General features: G+C 40.0%; 1 protein-coding gene across 3 annotated transcripts in view; it reads right to left on the bottom strand.

The window, feature by feature from the left end:
• The window catches only part of LOC150078996 (kinesin-like protein KIF21A), a 755,520-nt gene that overhangs the window by 623,149 nt on the left and 111,705 nt on the right, over window positions 1-20,666 (bottom strand). For all 3 annotated transcript variants that reach the window (XM_090383539.1, XM_090383541.1, XM_090383540.1), the window contains one exon: window positions 3,729-3,918. In XM_090383539.1, the coding sequence (XP_090239665.1) occupies window positions 3,729-3,918 (190 nt within the window). The remainder of the gene's footprint in view (window positions 1-3,728; window positions 3,919-20,666) is intronic.

Raw genomic sequence — 20,666 nt, 5'->3', positions numbered from 1 at the left:
GACGACGATCGCTCTAGGTGTCCGTCATCGAGCACCACCACGGAAAATGTCACAAAAGTTCGGGTGGTGATCCATGAAGACCGCAGGTGGACCATCCACGGCATTTGTGGCATTGTGAGACTATCTTACAGCACATGTCAGTGGATTTTGTCAGACAAGCTGAACATGAGAAAAATTGCAGCCAAGTTCGTGCCACGATTACTGAGTGAAGACCAAAAGCAGCATCACGTAGAAGTTAGCAGAGATCTTCAAGGATGGGCCAGGAACGATCAAAACTCCCTTTCTATAGTCGTCACTGGTGACGAGAGTTGGGTATTTGGGTAAGACCCAGAAACCAAGAAACAATCATCCCAATGGAAGAGCCCATCTTCACCCCGACCAAAGAAAGCCCGACAAGTGAGGAGCAATGTGAAGCCCATACTGATCTGTTTTTGACAGGATTATCCAGAAGGAATTCGTCCCTCCTAGCCAGATCATCAATGCAAAGTTCTACTGCGACATCCTGAGGCAGTTCAGGGAAGCTGTCAAGAGGAAACATCCAGAGAAGTGGAGCATGAAGAACTGGGTCCTTCATCGTGACAATGTGCGGGCTCACACATCTCTCGGTGTGGTGCCGTTTTTGGCATCCAACAACATGACAATCATTCCCCCCTTATTCACCAGACTTAGCCCCCTGCAACTTCTTCCTCGTCCCAAAAATGAAAATCAAGCTGAGCGGTCAAAGATTTGCCAGCGCAAAGGATATCCAAACCGAATCGAAGGTGGTGCCAAACACTATGACAAAGAAGGACTTGCAGGAGGCATTCAAATAAATAAAACCCAGGGTGAGTCTAATTTATTGTATACATACATCTCGGGAACTTTTGGGTAGCACCTTGTGTGTGTGTGTGTGTGTGTGTGTGTGTGTGTGTGTGTGTGTGTGTGTGTGTGTGTGTGTGTGTGTGTGTGTGTGTGTGCGTGCGTGTGTGTGCGTGTGTGTGTGTGTGTACAGGGTGTCTCAAAAATATTGGTACAAACATTTAGGGGAGGTAGGTAACATCTAAAGGAATGCGAATTGCATAGGAATCCATAACCGGAAACGTCACCGTAAGTCGGTACACGGCGCTGTTCATCAGTTCATGAGAGGGAAAATTTCTGGGTTACTCATTCAAGCGGAGTTGCCACACGAAGAGCATGCATCGATATACGAACTGTGAGCTGCAGACATGCACCTAATGTATGGATTAGCAGAGGGCCCACACGGTGTGCGCCCCCATACGGCACAACATCGCTTCGCAATAAATATGTGGGCAGGTATGGTTGGTGACTGCTTAGTCGGCCCATACCTGTTACCATCCCGCATGTACTCTGCTAAATCAGATCTTTCTTGAACAAGTTCTACCAGGGTTACTTGACGATGTTCCAGCAAATGTGAGACACAACATTTAGTTTCAACATGACGGGTCGCCTGCCCATTATGGAAGGTGTGTTCGTGACTATTTGAACAGGTGTTTTGGGTGTTGATGGATTGGCCGCGGTGGACCCGTTGCCTGGCCCCCACACTCACCTGATTTATCGAGCCTTGATTTCTTTCTGTGGGGGGGGCCCTCAAATCTATCGTGTATGAATCGCCTGTGGAGACAGAAATGGATCTCGTGGCGAGACTCGTCTGTGCTGCTGCTGCTGCTGTCAAAGAAACTCCAGGTGTGTTCGACCGTGTCCGCCAATCCATGCTGCGTCGGTGTCATGCATGCATCGCGTCTCATGGTGGAACCTTCGAGCATCTGTCGTAACATCATGAAATGCATCCATCTCATACTCCATTGTTAATATTATGTCAAATAAATGTTTGCCACTAATTACTGTCTTGTGTCATTTCTGCTTCTTGTGCCTCTGCTACTAGAGGCACAAGCTACTTTCCCGTGATGTTTCCCGTTATGGGTTCCTATGCGATTCACATTCCTTTAGATGTTACCTACCTCCCATAAACGTTTGTACCAATATTTTTGATACACCCTGTATATAATTGGTACCATATAGGTATTCAAAGTGTATTTAAACATTGGCATAAAAGTACTCAGCGGGCCATACGGCCAAAAGAACCTATAAAAGATTCAGATAGCCCATGTTGGTTTACATTGCTATACCCTAGAAATAAATATATAATTAGCAATAAAATAAAATAAAAATATAATGATTATGCAGCTAATTACTGATAATCAGATACATTGAATGGCACTTTTTCGAGGACTAACACCATTCAATATATCCCACCAATAATTAGCAAGGCTATCTGTTTCTGATTGTTATCTGCCTGTTTAACTAGGTCCAAATAATTAAAATTTAACAGCAAACAGGCAAGATAACAGCTAGCCTGACAGATTGTTTTGAAACAAATATACAGAATATTGTTGTTGTTGTTTTGGTTTTTAGGAGCATTAGCAACTAAGGCCATATTGCTCCGGAATATGCGGTGGTCATTCCCTGACCTTTCCGCATCCTCCGTATTTGGTGGTGACTGGCTCGAACCCCGGTCTAATCAAGAAGCGTGTGGTACGCACTGCTGCTCCTTCCCACCTGGCTACGGAGGCACCTATATAGAATATAATACAGAAAAAGAGTACCAACCATAATTTTCACATCAGATGTGGTGTTTTTTATTTATTTTATACATGTGCAAAAGAAAGCTTATGCTGACTTAAGGAGAAAGGAGGTAAGAATAAGTATAGTAATAGTACCTCAATTTCGCTTGAATTGCTCTAATAGACCTTGAAGTATGAAATTTTAGAGTTAGAAAGTAAAAAGTGAAAAGCAAAGAAAATAGCTTTTTATAATGGTACTTGGAATATACAGGAGCATAACTGTGCGAATCTTTAGTAAGGAATCCTGGTATAACTACAAAGGGTAAAAGGATTGTATTTAATGGACAAAAAAGGATTACAATAATGAAGAAATATAGAATAACAATTGTAGATAATAATAAGGAAATAAAAGAAATAACTATTACCAAATGTAGGGATATTTAAATAAAATTGACATTTGCAAGAACTTTATAATAATTAAAATAATTCATCCTATCTGATATAGTAATAAATTTCAGACCATGAATAAACAGAACAGAACATGGATAAACCATTGTATTATTCATGTTCTGTTTAATTTGTACTCTTTTTATATTGTATTATTCATGTTCTGTTTAATTTGTACTTTGAAGCATAATGTATTTTCACAAAATTTTCTTTTCATTTTGTCATATTTGTGTATTGCAAATAAATTTACTTGCTTTTATGTTTTACAACATAAAATTCACACTGCTCCTAAGTTTCCTGGAAGTAACAAGATAACAGAGATGAGTTTTTTCAAACTGTTACAAGGAAAATATTTACATATAATTATATTCTGTAATTTGGAATGTAACTAATTTAGATTCACCCAAATGCTGCATGACAACTTTACCTCATTCTCACAGACATAAAATTTCATTTCTAACACTGCTAAAAATAGCTTCTGTAATACCCTGAATGATTACTAGCAAACCCATCTCTCTCTCTCTCTCTCTCTCTCTCTCTCTCTCTCTCTCTCTCTCTCTCTCTCTCTCTCTCTCTCTCTCTCTCTCTCTCTCTCCAGTTTATTTTTTTATTATCAAGAATACATATATAGTTACAATTTTTTTAAATGTTATAAATAACTAAATCAAAGAAAAATCAGTAAAACAAACTGAAAGATCTGAATTTCAAACATAATCCCACCTGATGTAATCCATGTTCCAGCTGCCTTTTCTGAAAGCAATTCCGTATTCCTTATAGTTAATCGATCCACTGTTTCTTGCAATGCTTTGATTCGTGTTTTTAACGTGTTATTTTCAGCCTGAAGCATAGTGTTCTCGTGAAACATATCATTTATTTGCTCTGAGCCATCTGCACCTAAAAGTCTTTTGCCCTGAAAGCAATAAAAGTAAAATGACCTAAAAATAAATAAACAAATAAATTCAAACTACTTCTAAGTTTTCCGGAAGTTATTGTTATTTTTGTTATTTTTGATTTTTAGGAGCATTAGCAACTAAGGCCATACTGCTGAGGGATATGCGGTGTAGTCTGTATAGGGGACTAACAGGAGAGTGTTATAAAGAGTCACTAATTTGGCTGCAGTGTCTACTTTTCCAGGGACAGGACTGTATGAAGGTTAAACCTTGCTGATGACAAGGCCTGCAAGGGTGGTGAGCGGGTTTGTATACAATCCAAACTCAATTGCGTGCAGCTCTGGTATGAATATGCTACATTTGGGAGAAATCTGTATGAGCTGCATATCCCACAGACACTTCTGACTTCAAACAATCTGTGTAGACTGGCAAGAAGTCAGAATGTTCAGATCGATGTTCGGAAAAGAGCTGTAGGTAGACAGCAGATGGAGTGCTGTCTACAACTTTGTCTACTGTAATGTCCAAATCTCTGAGTAGCCACTGTACGAATACCGAATGACCAAATGTGAGTCTGGCATGTGTTATACAGATTTTCCTTGCATAGCTCAAAAAGAGTTGCTGTAGGGTGGCCTGGCAGGGAATTCAATTTGAAAGCATACCATAAAGGGGATAACTGGGAAAGAGACTATAAGTGTGAAGATAAAGATCTTTTGGGCTCCTGCAATGGATAAGTTTTTCAAAATTTTAACCATATTTTTGAAAATTTAATATTAAATTGTGCTTAACAAATAGATTAAATAGGTTCAGTATTGTTCATTAGTTTATTTTTTAAATTTAATCAGTGATTTTTTAAGTTACATCTCGCTACTCATACCATTATTATATCAGTGTTTTGGCACGGCTATCATAGCAAGTAACCAGTAGTGCAGAAAAAGAAGGATTTTAATTGTAATAAATAAGTAGACTGAAGGTTTAAATCACTTTTTGGGAATATATCTTTTGTATTTATCTATGGATTTAACTAATTTCACATTGTGATCGCTACGATATAGCATAACTTGACAGCACATATCTCAAAACCTGAGAGTGTAAGGTATAATATAAAACTAGATAGCAAAATATGTAACGCTGCATTAGCTAAGTGCAGTATTGCCAATTAGTTAAATTTATTAACCTCATTAATTTTCATTGTTAATTAATTAAGTTGTATTTAAATGGAAATCATGCTCCACACTAAAGCAGCAAAGCACAGAGTAGTGGCAGTGCTATGGCTCGGGGGAGAACCAAAGGGGGTAATTCTCCAATGCATCACAGTCTAAAAAAATGTGCAAATTGTGAAATGTTTGCAAAACTTTCGGGAACATAACATGATTTAGCCAGGGAGGATGTCTTTGTGTGTGGTAGGTGCAAAGAGTGTCAAGAAATTAGGCACCAACTTGGTGTTCTGATGGGCAACTTTGAGGGTTTCAAGAGTCTGGTAGATGCCTTTGAAAATATTCAAATGGGTAGCCCATCAAGTTGTTAGCTGCCCAACACAATGCCATACCTCACTCTTTAGCATCAGGCAACACAATGGCAATCAGAAAGGCAGGATGTGCTGGTCGCACAGGAGCTAGTTATTATGGGTGACTATTGTCAGGGAGACAGGAAATATATTGTGCAAAAAGGATAGGTAAAATAGAACCAGGGTATGTCTGCCAGGGACAAAAGTTGATGACATTACAGAGCAGATATTATTTTTAAGGGCACAAACAGTGATATTGTTGTACATGTTGGCACTAATGATATTAAGAGTAGGAGATCTACAGATTTACTTAACAAGTAATCAATGGTGAAAAAAAAAAAACAGTCACGAGTTAGGGTTAAATTTGAAAGTGTGTGCAATTCTACACAGACACAATAGGAGGGAGTATATGATGAGAGCCGTGTCAATCAATTTGGCCCTGGAGAGACTGTGCAAGGCTCATGGGGTAGAATTTTTCACAGCATGATCTGTGCTTGTTAACAAAGAGACTGTTTCTACACAGATTGGATACACTTAAATAGAAAGGGTGCAAGAACAATTGCTGATGCTATCAAAGACAGTGTTAGGCGAGTCGGAAAAATGCTAGCTTGAAGGGGGGGATTCACAGACTAGATTAACAGTTTCTGCAGGCAGAGGTGAAAGTGAATCTTGCACCGCTTCTATTGGAATTAACAGCAGCCTGGAAAGTGAGGTGCTCGGGATTTCAAGGACTGCGGGGAGTCGTCATGGAACAAGTAAATACTGTTTGTTATTTATGTTTGTTATTTGGTTTTTAGGAGCATTAGCAACTAAGGCCATATTGCTCCGGGATATGCGGTGGTCATTCCCTGACCTTTCCGCATCCTCCGTATTTGGTGGTGACGGGCTCGAGCCCCGGTCTAATCAAGAAGCGTGTGCTATGCACTGCTGCTCCTTCCCACCTGGTAACGGAGGCACCCTCACACAAGTAAATATATGGGCTGTGTTAGGGTAAAAGTAAGAACAGGTGCATGGATAATTGAATGTACAACAATGCTAGCAGTTTAGTAAATAAATTTGATGAATTTGAGGTGCTGGTCAAGACATCAAAAGCAGATATTGTTGGGATATCAGAGACGTGGTGTCACATAGATATAAGGAATGCAGAATTGGAATTTGGAGAGTACAATGTGTACAGAAAGGATACACAGGAAAGAAAGGGGTTATGGTTTTGTAGTTAAGAACTACAAAATCTAAGGAAGTGCATCCAGTTGACATGGGTGGACAGGGCAATGTCGAGTCAGTTTGGTGTGACATAAGCACTGGGATAGCAAAATTGAGAGTAGGAGTGTGTTATGTTGTTGTTGTTGTTGTTTGGTTTTTAGGAGCATTAGCAACTAAGGCCATATTGCTCCAGGATATGGGGTGGTCATTCCTTAACCTTTCCACATCCTCCGTATTTGGTGGTGACGGGCTCGAACCCCGGTCTAATCAAGAAGCGTGTGATACGCACTGCTGCTCCTTCCCACCTGGCTACGGAGGCGCCTGGAGTGTGTTATAGGCCAAATGACTCTGATGAATAGAACGAACAAGTGTATAGAGAAATAGAGTGGACAGTGGAGTGGGCTAGTATTGCAAGGCTCTTGTGAATTTACTAGATGATTGTTTTCTACAGTAGCATGTTTGAGTGGCAACCAGAGGGAGCAATACTCTTGATCTGATTATCAGCAGTGACTATTCACGTATTAAGAATCTGCAGATAAAGTAACCACTAGCTCTCAGTGATCACATTGTACCAATGTGGGATTTACTCAAATATCTAACTACCATCAAGGGTAAGGGGTAGTGGTTTTGCTTTCATAAAGTTGACTACAGTGGTCTCAGACAGCTTTTAAATTCTATACAATGGGACCAACTAATGATGTTACCAAAAGCAAATTCTAATGTGAAAAGCAATCAAGGAACTAATCTTGAAAGCTACTAGACTTTTTATCCCAACTAAGAAATACAGTTCAAGGTTTAGGCTTCAATGGATGGCAGATGTATTAATGAGACTCGTGGCAGAGAAGAGAAATACATGGGATACATATAAATTATCAGGTGACACAGAAGCCTATGGTAGATATAAGTTAGTCTGTAATCAAGTCACAAAGGAGGTTACACAAGCAAAGACAAATTATTAGAAATCTTTGGCAAAGGATGCAAAGAAGAAAAATGCATGGGATACATATAAATTATCAGGTTACACAGAAGACTGTAGTAGACATAAGCCAGTCTGTAATCAAGTCACAAAAAAGGTTAAGTAGGCAAAGGCAGATTACAAAAAATCTTTGGAAAAGGATGGAAAAAAAAAAAACAGCAAAGACTTCTTTACTTATGTAAATTCTAGAAAGAAGGGGATGAATCAGATTGGTCCACTTGATATCGATGGTTCGTTTTTTGATGATTCTGCTCAGGTAGCCGAAAAACTGAATGAGTATTTTGCATCTACATTCACATATGTGGAATTATGTTGGAAAGTGAAGGTCAGAAGGTTATCAAACTCTAGGAGCTAAACGATTTTGTAATAACTGAGAGCAAAGTGGAGGATAACTTGTTGAAGTTAAACATAAGAAATGCATTTATGGTGGATGAAATCTATCCAGTTATATTAAAGGAGGCAGCAAAGAAAGTAAGCAAACCCAGAGCTTTGATTTTGAGAGCATCTTTGCACTTAGGGAAGATTCCAATGGACTGGAGATGTGTAAATGTATCCCCAATTCACAAAGGAGGAAAAAAGGTGACACAAGTAATCACAGACCTGTATATTTAAGTTCTCTTCCAGAGAAGAAGAAGCACTGCAGGATTTTCTAGACATGATGCAGTTATAGTTCAGACACAGTATTAGCATTAGGAGAGGTATATGATGCAAGAAAGCAAGCGGATCAACCAAAAAAAAAAAAACTTCCCAGTCATGTCCAACCAATTTTATTGGATATTACGATGTGGTCACAAAGGAACTGGATACAAAAAATAATTTTGGTATCATATACTTAGATTTTAGGATAGATTTTGATACTGTTGCACATGGAAGACTACTGTACAAACTGGAGCAGTATGGCATTAAGGACAAGTTTCTGCTATGGATAAAGGGCTGGTTGAGTGGGAGAAGACAGAGAGTGGTAATCAATGGACTCTGCTCTTCATGGACTAATGTTATTAGTGGACTCCCCCACGGTTCGTTGTTGCGCCCACTGTTGTTTTCTCTAGCATTAGCATTAGTAGAGGCATTTGATGCAAGAAAGCAAGCTTATGCACCATCAGCCAAAAAAAAAAAAAAAACCCACTTCCACTTCACCCCTCTGTTCGTTCAAAATACCTGTCCAGCTGAGCCTTAAACTTATTTAGGCTATCAACCTCCACCACAAGGGATGGAAGTCTGTTCCACCAACCAACCACCCGCTGGCTAAAGGCAAATTTCCGCACGTCTATCCTACATCTGTCTTTCCTCAATTTGAATTTGTGCCCTCTCAGGTGATTTTTCTGAGCTAGAGGAAGAATCCCATCGGCATTGAGCATGCTTAAACCATTCAAGGCTTTATACACCTCTATCAGATCACCTCGCTGGTGCCTAGTCTCCAGACACTGTAATTTGCAAAACTTAAGCCTTTCTTCGTAAGAGAACCCTTTTGTTCCATTCACTAATCTTGTTGCCCTTCTCTGTACTCGTTCCAGCAGCTCTACATCCTTCTTGAAATGAGGCCTCCAGACCTGTATACAGTACTCTAGGTGTGGCCTGACCATCGCCTTATACAATGGAATAATCACCTCCTTATCCCTGCTAGAAAAATTCCTGTATATCATTGACAATACTCCATGAGCTACTCTTGCAGCCCGTCTGCACTGCTCAAAGAACTTCATATCTGCCTGCACAACCACCCCCCAAGTCCCTTTCATTCTCTACCACTGTCAGTGTAGTACCACAGAGTTGATACGTTGCTCTGGGGTTGCTGTTTCCCATGCGTAGTACTTTACATTTGTCAATGTTAAACTTCATTTGCCACCTCTCAGCCCATCTGCTCAACCTTTCCAGATCCTGTTGCAGCAGCATAGTGTCAGTAGTGTCCTTGACAACCCTGCCAACCTTTGTATCGTCTGCAAACTTGGACATTAAGCCCGATATACCATCATCAATATCATTTATAAATACAGAAAACAATAATGGACCCAACACTGAGCCCTGAGGGACTCCACTAATAACATCAGTCCACGATGAGCAGTGTCCATTGATTACCACTCTCTGTCTTCTCCACCTCAACCACCCCTTTATCCATAGCAGCAATTTGCCTCCACTGTCACACTGCTCCAATTTGTGTAGCAGTCTTCCATGTGCAACAGTATCAAAAGCCTTTCTAAGATCCAAGTATATAATATCAAAGTTATTCCCTGCATCCAGTTCTTTTGTGACTGCATCATAGTATCCAATCAAGTTGGTCAGGCAAGACTTCCCCTTAACAAAACCATGCTGTGTCTGAGCTATAACTGAAGTCTTGTCTAAATGATCCTGCAGTGCTTCTTTAACCAGTGCCTCCATTAATTTTCCTGGAACAGAAGTTAAGCTCACAGGTCTATAATTACTTGTGTCAGCCTTTGATCCTCCTTTGTGAATTGGGGTCACATTTGCACATTTCCAGTCTATGGGTACCTCCCGTGAGTCCAAGGAAGCTCTCATAATTATGGCTAAGGGTTTTCTTACTTCCTTTGCTGCCTCCTTTAATATAACTGGATAGATCCCATCCACCCCAGGTGCCTTTCTTGTGTTTATCTTCAACAGTTTCTCCTCCACTTTACTCCCAGTTATTTCAAGATTCTGTAGCTTACTGCTAGAGTTGAATACACCTCTGGCATTCCCCTCGCTGAATAACTCCTCCTGTGTGAATGTCGATGCAAAATATTCATTTAGTTTGTTAGCTACCTGAGCAGGATCATCAACACTTGACCCATCAATATCAAGTGGACCAATCTGATTCATCCCCTTCCTTCTAGAGTTTACATAAGTAAAGAACTCTTTGCTGTTTTTCTTTGCATCCCTTGCCAAGGATTTCTCGTAATCTGCCTTCGCCTGCCTAACCTCCTTTGTAACTTGGTTGCATATCAACTTGTATCTATCATAGGCTTCTGTGTCATGTGTTAATTTGTATGTATCCCATGCATTTTTCTTCTCTGCCATATACCTCATTAGTTCATCTGACATCCATTTTGGCCTAAACCTTGAACAATATTTCTTAGTTGGTATGTAAAGCCTAGTAGCTTCCAAGATAAGTTCTTTGAATGCTTCCCATTTTGAATTTGCTGTTGGTAACATCATCAGTTGGTCCCACTGTATAGAATTTAAATACTGTCTCAGTCCATCGTAGTCGCCTTTACGGAAGCAATAACCCTTCCCTTTACCCCGATGGTTGTTAACTCCTTGAGTAAATCCCACTTCAGCACACTGTGATCACTGCCACCTAGTGGTTCATTTATCTGCAGATTCTTAATGCATGAAGAATCACTGCTGATAATCAAATCAAGAGTATTACTCCCTCTAGTTGCCTCCTGAACATGCTGATGTAGAAAACAATCATCCAAGAAATCCACAAAAGCCCTGCTAGTGTGTGAGTAACCAGCCCCCAAATTCCAGTCAATATCTGGGAAATTAAAATCTCCCATTATAAGACACTCTGATTTACTGGCCCACTCTATTTCCCTGTACAGTTCCTTATTATACTCATCAGAGTCATTAGGCCTATAGCACACTCCTACTCTCAATTTTGATCTCCCAATGTTTATGTCACACCAAACTGACTCCACACTGCACTGTCCAACGATGTTGACTGGCTTCACTTCCTTGGTTTTTATGTGTTTCTTAACTAATAGCATAACCCCTCCCCCCTTCCTATCCTGTCTATCCTTTCTGTAGACGTTGTACTCCCCAAATTGCAGTTCTGCATCCCTTATATCTGTGTGACACCACGTCTCTGATATCCCAACAATATCTGCCTTCGATGTTTTGAGCAATACCTCAAATTCATCAAATTTATTTACTAAACTCCTAGCATTGGTGTACACACAAGTATACATGCACCTGTTTCTATTCTTAGCTACCCTAACACAACCCATGTGTTTACTTGTACCGCAATGGCTCCCAGCAGTCTCTGAAATACCATGCATCTTGTTTTCCAGGCTGCTGCTCCTTCCAATAGAAGCAGTGCAAGAATCTCTTTCACCTCTGCCAGTGGCTACTGTTAATCTATTAGTCCTTGTGTCCCCCCCCCAAGCTAGCAGTTTTCCGACCCACCTAACACTGCCTCGATAGCATCAGCAAATATTCTTGCACCCTTTCTATTTAAGTGTATCCCATCCCTGTAGAAGCAATCTCTCCTGTTAACAAGTACAGTCCAGGCTGAAAAAAATTCTACCCCTTGAGCCTTGCACAATCTTTCCAGGGCCGAATTGATCGACAAGGCTCTCATCATATACTCCCTCCTATCGTGTCTGGCAGAATTGCAGACACTTTCAAATTCAACCCTAATTCTCGGCTTTTGTTCAACAGTGACCTGTACTTGTTAAGTAATTCTGCCGGTCTCCTACTCTTAATATTATTAGTGCCAACGTGTACAACTATATCACCTTTTGTGCCCTTAAAAGATGATATTCGCTCTACAACGTCACCAACCTTTGCCCCTGGCAGACATACCTTGGTCTTGTTCCACCTATCTTTTTTACAAAGCATGTTCCCCGTTTCCCTGACAATAGAGTCACCAACAACTACTAGTTCCTTCGGGACCAGCGCATTCTGCCTTAGGGGTTGTCTCTGTGTCACGCGATGCCCAAGTGCAAGCTCTGGCGTTGATGTGGGCAGCTGAGAGCTTGATGGGCCCCTTAATTTAGTTTCTTCGAGGGCATCCACCCTGTCCTTCAAGCTCTCATATAGGCCCACAAGAACGCCGAGTTGTTGCCTGATATCGATACACTCCTTGCATCGCGCACACACAAAGACATCCCCCTTGGCAGTATCATGTCCCGTACCCGATTGCTCTGCAAACATCAAGCAAACAGTGCATTTTATAAGGCTGTGAGTCAGAGGACAACTGCCCCCCTCAGTTCTGCTCTGAGCCACAGCACTTCCATTAGCTTGAGCCTTTTGCTTTGCTGCTCTGGTCTGAGTCATGATTCTATTAATTTATTAATTAATTATGTTATGTTATTAATTATATTACGTGTGTAATCTAAGTCGTTATATGTATTTATTTAAACGTACAATTTAACTGCTAACAAAGTTCAACTAACGCTATCTAGTACGGTATATAACCTACGGTATTTCTAGTACGGTATCACAATGGCGGGAAAGTTACTAACGGTAGCGGTAGTTACGAACATGTGGAAACCCTTACCGATACTTTTACAAGGCCGAGTAAAGAATAAATACACCAAATTAATCAAAAAATCACAAAATAATGTTATACTACTAAATTTAAATCAAAAGTTTTAGAAAAACAATAATTTCAAATCAATAAATAAGAAAAATCCACTTAGCGGCTTTGAACACGACCGTCACTAGTAGCCTTGTCAGCAGACTCCCAAATAGGCCCACATATAGGCCTCTATTTATCAATGATATCGATGAAGGTATATCAGGGTTAATTTTCAAGTTTGCAGATCATGTGAAGGTTGCTAGGGTTGTTAATTATACTATGTTACTGCAACAGGATCTATAAAAGTTAAGAAGATAGGCTGGGAGGTGGCGACTGAAGTTTAATGTTGAGAAATGCAAAGTACTGCATATGTGTAGTAGTAACCCCAGAGTAACATACCAACTGTGTGGTACTACACTCAGGGTAGTGGAGAATAAAAAAGACCTGGAGGTAAAATTCAGTCAGATATGAAGCTTTCTGAGCAGTGCAGACTGGCTGCAAGAGTAGTTCATGGGTCTTGTCAATGATATACAGGAATATTGCTAAGGAGATGATTATTCCCTTGTATAAAGCAATGGTCAGGCCACACCTTGAGTACTGCATACATATCTAGAGGTCTCATTTTAGGAAAGATGCAGAGCTGCTCAAATAAGTAAACAGGAAACATGCTTTGTAAAAAGGATAGGTGGAACAGGACCAGGGTATGTCTGCCAGTGGCAAAGGTTGATGACGTTGTAGAGTGGATATCATCTTTTAAGGGCACAAAAGGTGATATAGTTGTACATGTTGGCACTAATGATATTAAGAGTAGGAGACCGGCAGAATTACTTAACAAGTACAGGTCACTGTTGAAAAAAAGCCATGAATTAGGGTTGAATTTGAAAGTGTCTGCAATTCTGCCCAGACACGATAGGAGGGAGTATATGATGAGAGCCCTGTCAATCAATTCGACCCTGGAGAGATTGTGCAAGGCTCAAGGGATAGAATTTTTTTCAGCCTGGTCTGTACTTGTTAACAGGAGAGACTGCTTCTACAGGGATGGGATACACTTAAATAGAAAGGGTGAAGAATGTTTGCTGATGCTATCGAGGCAGTGTTAGGTGGATCGGAAAACTGCTAGATTGGGGGGAATCCAAGGACTAATAGATTAACAGTAGCCACTGGCAGAGGTGAAAGTGATTCTTGCACTGCTTCTATTGGAATCAGCAGCAGCTTGGAAAATAAGATGCAGGATATTTCAGAGACTGCTGGGAGTCACTGGGGTACAAGTAAACACATGGGTTTTCTTAGGATAACTAAGAAAAAGAACAGGTGCATGTATACTTGCATCTACATTCACATATGCTAGGAGTTTGGTAAATAAATTTGATGAATTTGAGATATTGCTCAAAGCATCAAAGGTGGATATTGTTGGGATATCAGAGACGTGGTGTCACACAGATATAAGTAATGCAGAACTGGAATTTGGGGAGTACAATGTCTACAGAAAGGATAGACACGATAGGAAGGGAAGAGGGGTTATGCTATTAGTTCAGAAACACATAAAATCCAAGGAAGTGAAACCAGTCGACATCGCTGGACAGTGCAGTGTCGAGTCAGTTTGGTGTGACATAAGTATTGGGACATCAAAATTGAGAGTAGGAGTGTGCTATAGGCCTAATAACTCTCATGAGTATAATAAGAAACTGTACAGGGAAATAGAGTGGGCCAGTAAATCAGAGAGTCTTATAATGGTGGATTTTAATTTCCCAGATATTGACTTGAATTTGGGGCTGGTCACTCGCACACTAGCAAGGCTTTTGGGGATTTATTGGATAATTGTTTTCTACATCAGCATGTTCAGGAGGCAACTAGAGGGAGTAATACACTTGATTTGATTATCAGTAATGATTCTTCGTGCATTAAGAATCTGGAGGTAAATGAACCACTAAGTAGCAGTGATCACAGTGTGCTGAAGTGGGATTTACTCAAGGAGTTAACAACCATCGGGGTAAAGGGAAGGGTTATTGCTTTCGTAAAGGCGACTACAATGTTCTGAGACAGTATTTAAATTCTATACAGTGGGACCAACTGATGATATTACCAACAGCACACTCAAAATGGGAAGCATTCAAAGAACTTATCTTGGAAGCTACTAGGCCATACCAACTAAGAAATATTGTTCAAGGTTTAGGCCTAAATGGATGTCAGATGAACTAATGAGACATATGGCAGAGAAGAAAAATTCATGGGATATATATAAATTAACATGTGACACAGAAGCCTATCATAGATATAAGTTGGTCTGTAACCAAGTTACAAAGGAGGTTAGGCAGGCGAAGGCAGATTACGAGAAATCTTTGGCAAGGGCTGCAAAGAAAAACAGCAAGGATTTCTTTACTTATGTAAACTCTAGAAGGAAGGGGATGAATCAGATTGGTCCACTTGATATCGATGGTTCAACTGTTGATGATCCTGCTCAGGTAGTTAAAAAACTAAATCAATATTTTGCATCTACATTCACACATGAGGAGTTATTCAGGAAGGTGAATGCCATAGATGAAGTAAACACTGGCAGTGAGCTAGATGATCTTGTAATAATTACGAGTAAAGTGGAGGAGAAATTGTTAAAGATAAATATAAGAAAGGCACATGGGGTGGATGGGATCTATCCAGTTATATTAAAGGAGGCAGCAAAGGAAGTAAGCAATCCGTTAGCCATAATTATGAGAGCTTCCTTGGACTCAGGGGAGGTACCCACAGACCGGAGATGTGCAAATGTAACCCCAATTCACAAAGGAGGATCAAAGGCTGACACAAGTAATTATAGACCTGTGAGTTCTGTTCCACGAAAATTAAGGGAAGCACTGGTTAAAGAAGCACTGCAGGATCATCTTGACAAGAATTCATAGATCAGACACAGCATGGTTTTGTTAAGGGAAGGTCTTGCCTGACCAATTTGATTAGATACTATGATGTAGTTACAAAAGAATTGGATGAAGGGAATAACTTTGATATTATATATTTGGATCTTAGAAAGGCTTTTGATACCGTTGCACATGAAAGACTGCTGCACAAATTGGAGCAGTGTGGCATTGGTGGCAAATTGTTGCTATGGATAAAGGGATGATTGAGTGGCAGAAGACAGAGCGTGGTAATTAATGGACCCTGCTCATCGTGGACTAATGTTATTAGTGGAGTCCCTCGGGGTTCAGTGTTGGGTCCATTGTTGTTTTCTGTACTTATAAATAATATTGATGATGGTATATCAAGCTTAATGTCCAAGTTTGCAGACAATACAAAGGTTGGCAGGGTTGTTAAGGACGCTACTGATGCTATGCTACTGCAACAGGATCTGGAAAGGTTGAGAAGATGGGCTGAGAGGTAGCAAATGAAGTTTAACATTGACAAATGTAAAGTACTACATATGGGAAACAGCAACCCCAGAGCAACGTATCAACTCTGTGGTACTACACTGACAGTGGTAGAGAATGAAAAGGACCTGGGGGTAATTGTGCAGGCAGATATGACGTTCTCTGAACAGTGCAGACAGGCTGCAAGAGTAGCTCATGGTGTCTTATCAATGATATACAAGAATTTTTCTAGCAGGGATAGGGATGCGATTATTCCCTTGTATAAGGCAATGGTCAGGCCACACCTTGAGTACTGTATACAGGTCTGGAGGCCTCATTTCAAGAAGGATGCTGAGCTGCTGGAACGAGTACAGAGAAAGGCAACAAGGTTAGTGAATGGAACGAAGGATTGCTCTTACGAAGAAAGGCTTAAGTTTTGAAAATTACAGTGTCTGGAGACTAGGCACCGGCGAGGTGATCTGATAGAGGTGTACAAAGCCTTGAATGGTTTGAGCATGCTCAATGCTGATGGGATACTGCCTCTTGCTCAGAATAATCACCTGAGAGGGAATAAATTCAAATTGAGGAAAGACAGATGTAGGATAGATGTGCGGAAATTTGCCTTTAGCCAGCGGGTAGTTGGTTGGTGGAACAGACTTCCATCCCTTGTTGTGGAAGTTGATAGCCTAAATAAATTTAAGGCTCAGCTGGACAGGTATTTCGAACGAATGGAGGGGTGAAATGGAAGTGTTTTTTTTTTTTGGCTGATGCTGCATAAGCTTGCTTTCTTGCATCATATGCCTCTACTAATACTAATGCTAAGTACAGAGAAGGGTGAGATTGGTGAATGAAACAAAGGGTTGATCTTATTAAGAAAGGCTTACGTTCTGCAAATTGCAGCATTTAGTAACTAGGCACCTGCAAGGTGATCTTACTGAGGTGTATAAGGCCTTGAATGGTTTGAGCAAGCTCAATGCTGATAGGATATATCCTACTGCTCAAGTTACACACCTGAGGGTGCATAGATATAAATTAAAGAAAGACAGTTGTAGAATAGATATGCAGAAATTTGCATTCAGTCAGTGAGTGGTTAATTGATGGAACAAATTTCCATCTGTCATTGTGAAAGTTAATAAATAAATAAATTAAAGACAGAACTACACAAACTTTTGGAGTGAATGGCTGGGTTGAAATGGGAAGGGTTTTTTTTTTTTTTTTGTTTTTTTTTTGGCTGATGCTGTATAAGTTTGCTTTCTTGCATCATATGCCTCTATTAATGCTAATGCTAAGACAACCATTTCTGAGAAAGCGATAATGATAATTCCCTGGCTTCGACATAGAGGTTCTAAATAGGAGAGGTTTGAAATGTTTCAGCTGCGATATAAATCGACTGCTCATGGATGGAATCTTCGGCAGCAGTAATCTTGTTCAGATGTGCATACTTGGGAGTATGCACTCAGATCACACAAATGCACTACACAGGAAAAATAAAGTGCATCGGTCAGCATCCCAAGAGTTAAGAGGAGATCCCACATAAGTGTGCCCTTCAGACATAGTTGACAGATATATTCTAGAAAGGATCAACTTTCTATCAAATACAAGCCCAAAAAAATCTAGTCTCTTACACCATTAGAATAGCATTTTGTCAAAGTCTCAGTTAAGATTCAAAATGAAGGTTATGCTTGTGACAAAAATGTATGCAAATGATCTTTTCGGGAAGAACCTGAAGCCATTTTTCATTGCCCATGCATTCAGGTGATCAATGGCACATTTCCATTGCTCGTGATTATCGTTGTGTTGCAGAATTAGAAGAATATGCTAAAATCATCAATGTAGATAGCAGTTTACAGTTGTTGTTGTGTAGGAAGTTGTTGTGTAATGGAAATCATTTTGATGGCAAAAAACATAACACAATTCTGATCCCTGAGGTGGTACTACTCTTCCTCTCGTCAGAAGAGCTGAGAGAGAAGATCCTACATGAACTTGGAAGGAGCGACAGGATAAAATTTTTTTAAGAAAAGCTGAGATGACCTCACAGGCCGATGCTATAAACATCTTTTAAAATTCAAAATACAGTCAGTCCTTGTATAGCATGATAGTTGTGTTCCTAGAAATCCTCATGCAATGCAAAATTGTAATAAAATACGTAAGTATTTTATTACAATTATTTATTGTAATAGTCGTAATAAAATATGTAAGTATTTTATTACGACTATTACGTAATAAAATATTGCTAATGCTTTTGCTTCTATCATAAGCAAACTTGTTTTTTTGTTTGATTTTCTATCCAAACAGATGACTGCCGTTCCATCTCTTCCAATTCTTTGTGTCTTGATCTAATGGATTTTAATTACACTTTGAGTTGTTCCTGCTGTGAAAGTTGTTTTTATTTTCTCTGCATTCTTTCTAATTCTCGGCGTTGCCTCATTTAGGCCAGTAGCACGTGCAATATCACATGGTCTTAATTTCGCTCAAAGTGTTTCAAAATTTCATATTTTTTCTGTATCAACAGAGGTGGACTGGCCATAAGCCTTACTGGGGAAACCCCGGTGGCCAGAGGCCAGTGTGATTTTGGCCATAAATGCTAGTATGAGGCCACTACAAATTTTCCAGGGTAAGAATTTTTGACCCAGTCCGCCTCTGTTTATCGATATTGCTTTTCTTTTTCTCTCTGTAGTGTCTTCACCAGGATGCTTCCTTTTCACACCTTTTAAGTATTGTACTCATTTTTAGGGAATAAAGCACAATTACAAAATGAGGATACACACAAACAAAGCTGCACACGTGTAGCAACTGAATAAATAACACCATAAAGGCAGAGACACACTAACACCTCACTAACTCACATTTTACCAAAGCACATTTCTGGGGGTTACTAACATAAAATAATAAAAACTATTTCCAGCTGCGTTTCTGTTAGTGGAATCTGTTATAAACTGGTAGTAAACTCGATCTAACTGCATTTGCGATAATACCGATAGCTGGAATTGTGTGGGTTTTTACGTTATTATGGCGAAAAGCGTTTCCCCTTCACTGATATAAAAAAACAAATACATTTTCAGAATCTTCTCTTCACTGCTATCGTGTTGCGTTCAGGTGGGGTGATTCCGCATTCGACTGCCATTCCTTGTAAACACAAAGGCGAATCGTGCATAAGCGAATACGGTTCGTGTTATATACGATATCGTTCCCCTATTTATAAATCGTGTATGATCGAATTCATGTAGTATAAACATGTGTTATACGAGGACTGACTGTACCCAATTTGTGTCATATGCTTTTTCCATGGTGCCTCCATAGCCAGGTGGGAAGGAGCAGCAGTGCATAGCACACGCTTCTTGATTAGACCGGGGTTTGAGCCCATCACCACCAAATACGGAGGATGCGGAAAAGTCAGGGAATGACTACCACATATCCCGGAGCAATATGGCCTTAGTTGCTAATGCTCCTAAAAACCAAATAACAACAAAAACAACTTTTTCCATATCAAAGAACTAGGAGAACTTGTTTTAAAAAAACATCTTGAATGGAAGGTTCTCAATCTAGTTAAATGGTCTGGAGTGGATCTGTTCCTTTGAAAGCTGCACTGCACTCTGAAGAAGAGGCCATTTGTCTCCAAAGGTGGGCATTGACCATTCTCTCCAGGGTTTTTGTACACTCAGCTAGTCAAAGCAATAGGATGGTAGTTTGTTGGGAGTTTTGGATCTTTTCCTGGCTTACGAAAGGCAAATGAAAGGATTACAAAAGGATTCCTAGTATAAGGCACAGTTGCCTTATACTAGGAATCCAGAAATTGCTCCTCTAGAAAGATTCTAGTATACAGAAAGAGCAATTTGTCTGTGGATTTTGCTTACAGATGGTTGATCATTTCATAATGGATGATATCTCTTAAGGGGCCTTGGTAAGAGTTAGGGCTGTTTTTAATGCTTCTATGGCAAAAGGCCCATTATAAGGATGAGAATCATTGAAGTTGATAGGCTGCTTTTTGTTTTTGTCTTTAAGGACCAGGAACTGTAGGGAGTAAGATTTTGAAGAGAGGATAGAAAAGGTCTCCTGAGTGCATTGCAGTTGGGTCTGCAATAAGACCCATTATGTCACAGGACCGATGAAGGGTGAGATGTATATTTTCCTTTCATTTTCCAGATTTTGTCCCAGACAGCTTTAGTGCTTGTTGACTGGTAATAGTGGATGTAAAGTGGATCAATGATTCATTTTGGCTCGTGCAATGAATGTGTGTGCTTTGGCATGTGCATGTTTGAAAGCTAAGAGATTGGCCATGACAGAATATCTCCCAAGATTTAGAATACAAATCACTAAGCTTTGTTATGAGCCTTTTTTCTGTTGTGCAATCTGCATTCCACCAAGGTTTTGAAATGGTGGAAACCAGGTAGATGTTTTCGTAATTGTGATTGCAGCTGCATGGGCAATGTTTTCTGTGATGTATGCTACTACATCATTGATAGCTTCCTGATTGTACTGCTAAACACTTCCAGATGTTGAAAGGTTTGGTTTGGTTT

This window comes from Mastigoproctus giganteus, chromosome 10 (genome assembly GCF_048544385.1).
Source record: "Mastigoproctus giganteus isolate SK-2022 chromosome 10, ASM4854438v1, whole genome shotgun sequence".
NCBI lineage: Eukaryota > Metazoa > Arthropoda > Arachnida > Uropygi > Thelyphonidae > Mastigoproctus > Mastigoproctus giganteus.
The sequence above is the reverse complement of the archived record's forward strand: the minus strand, read 5'-3'. Positions and strand labels throughout refer to the sequence as shown.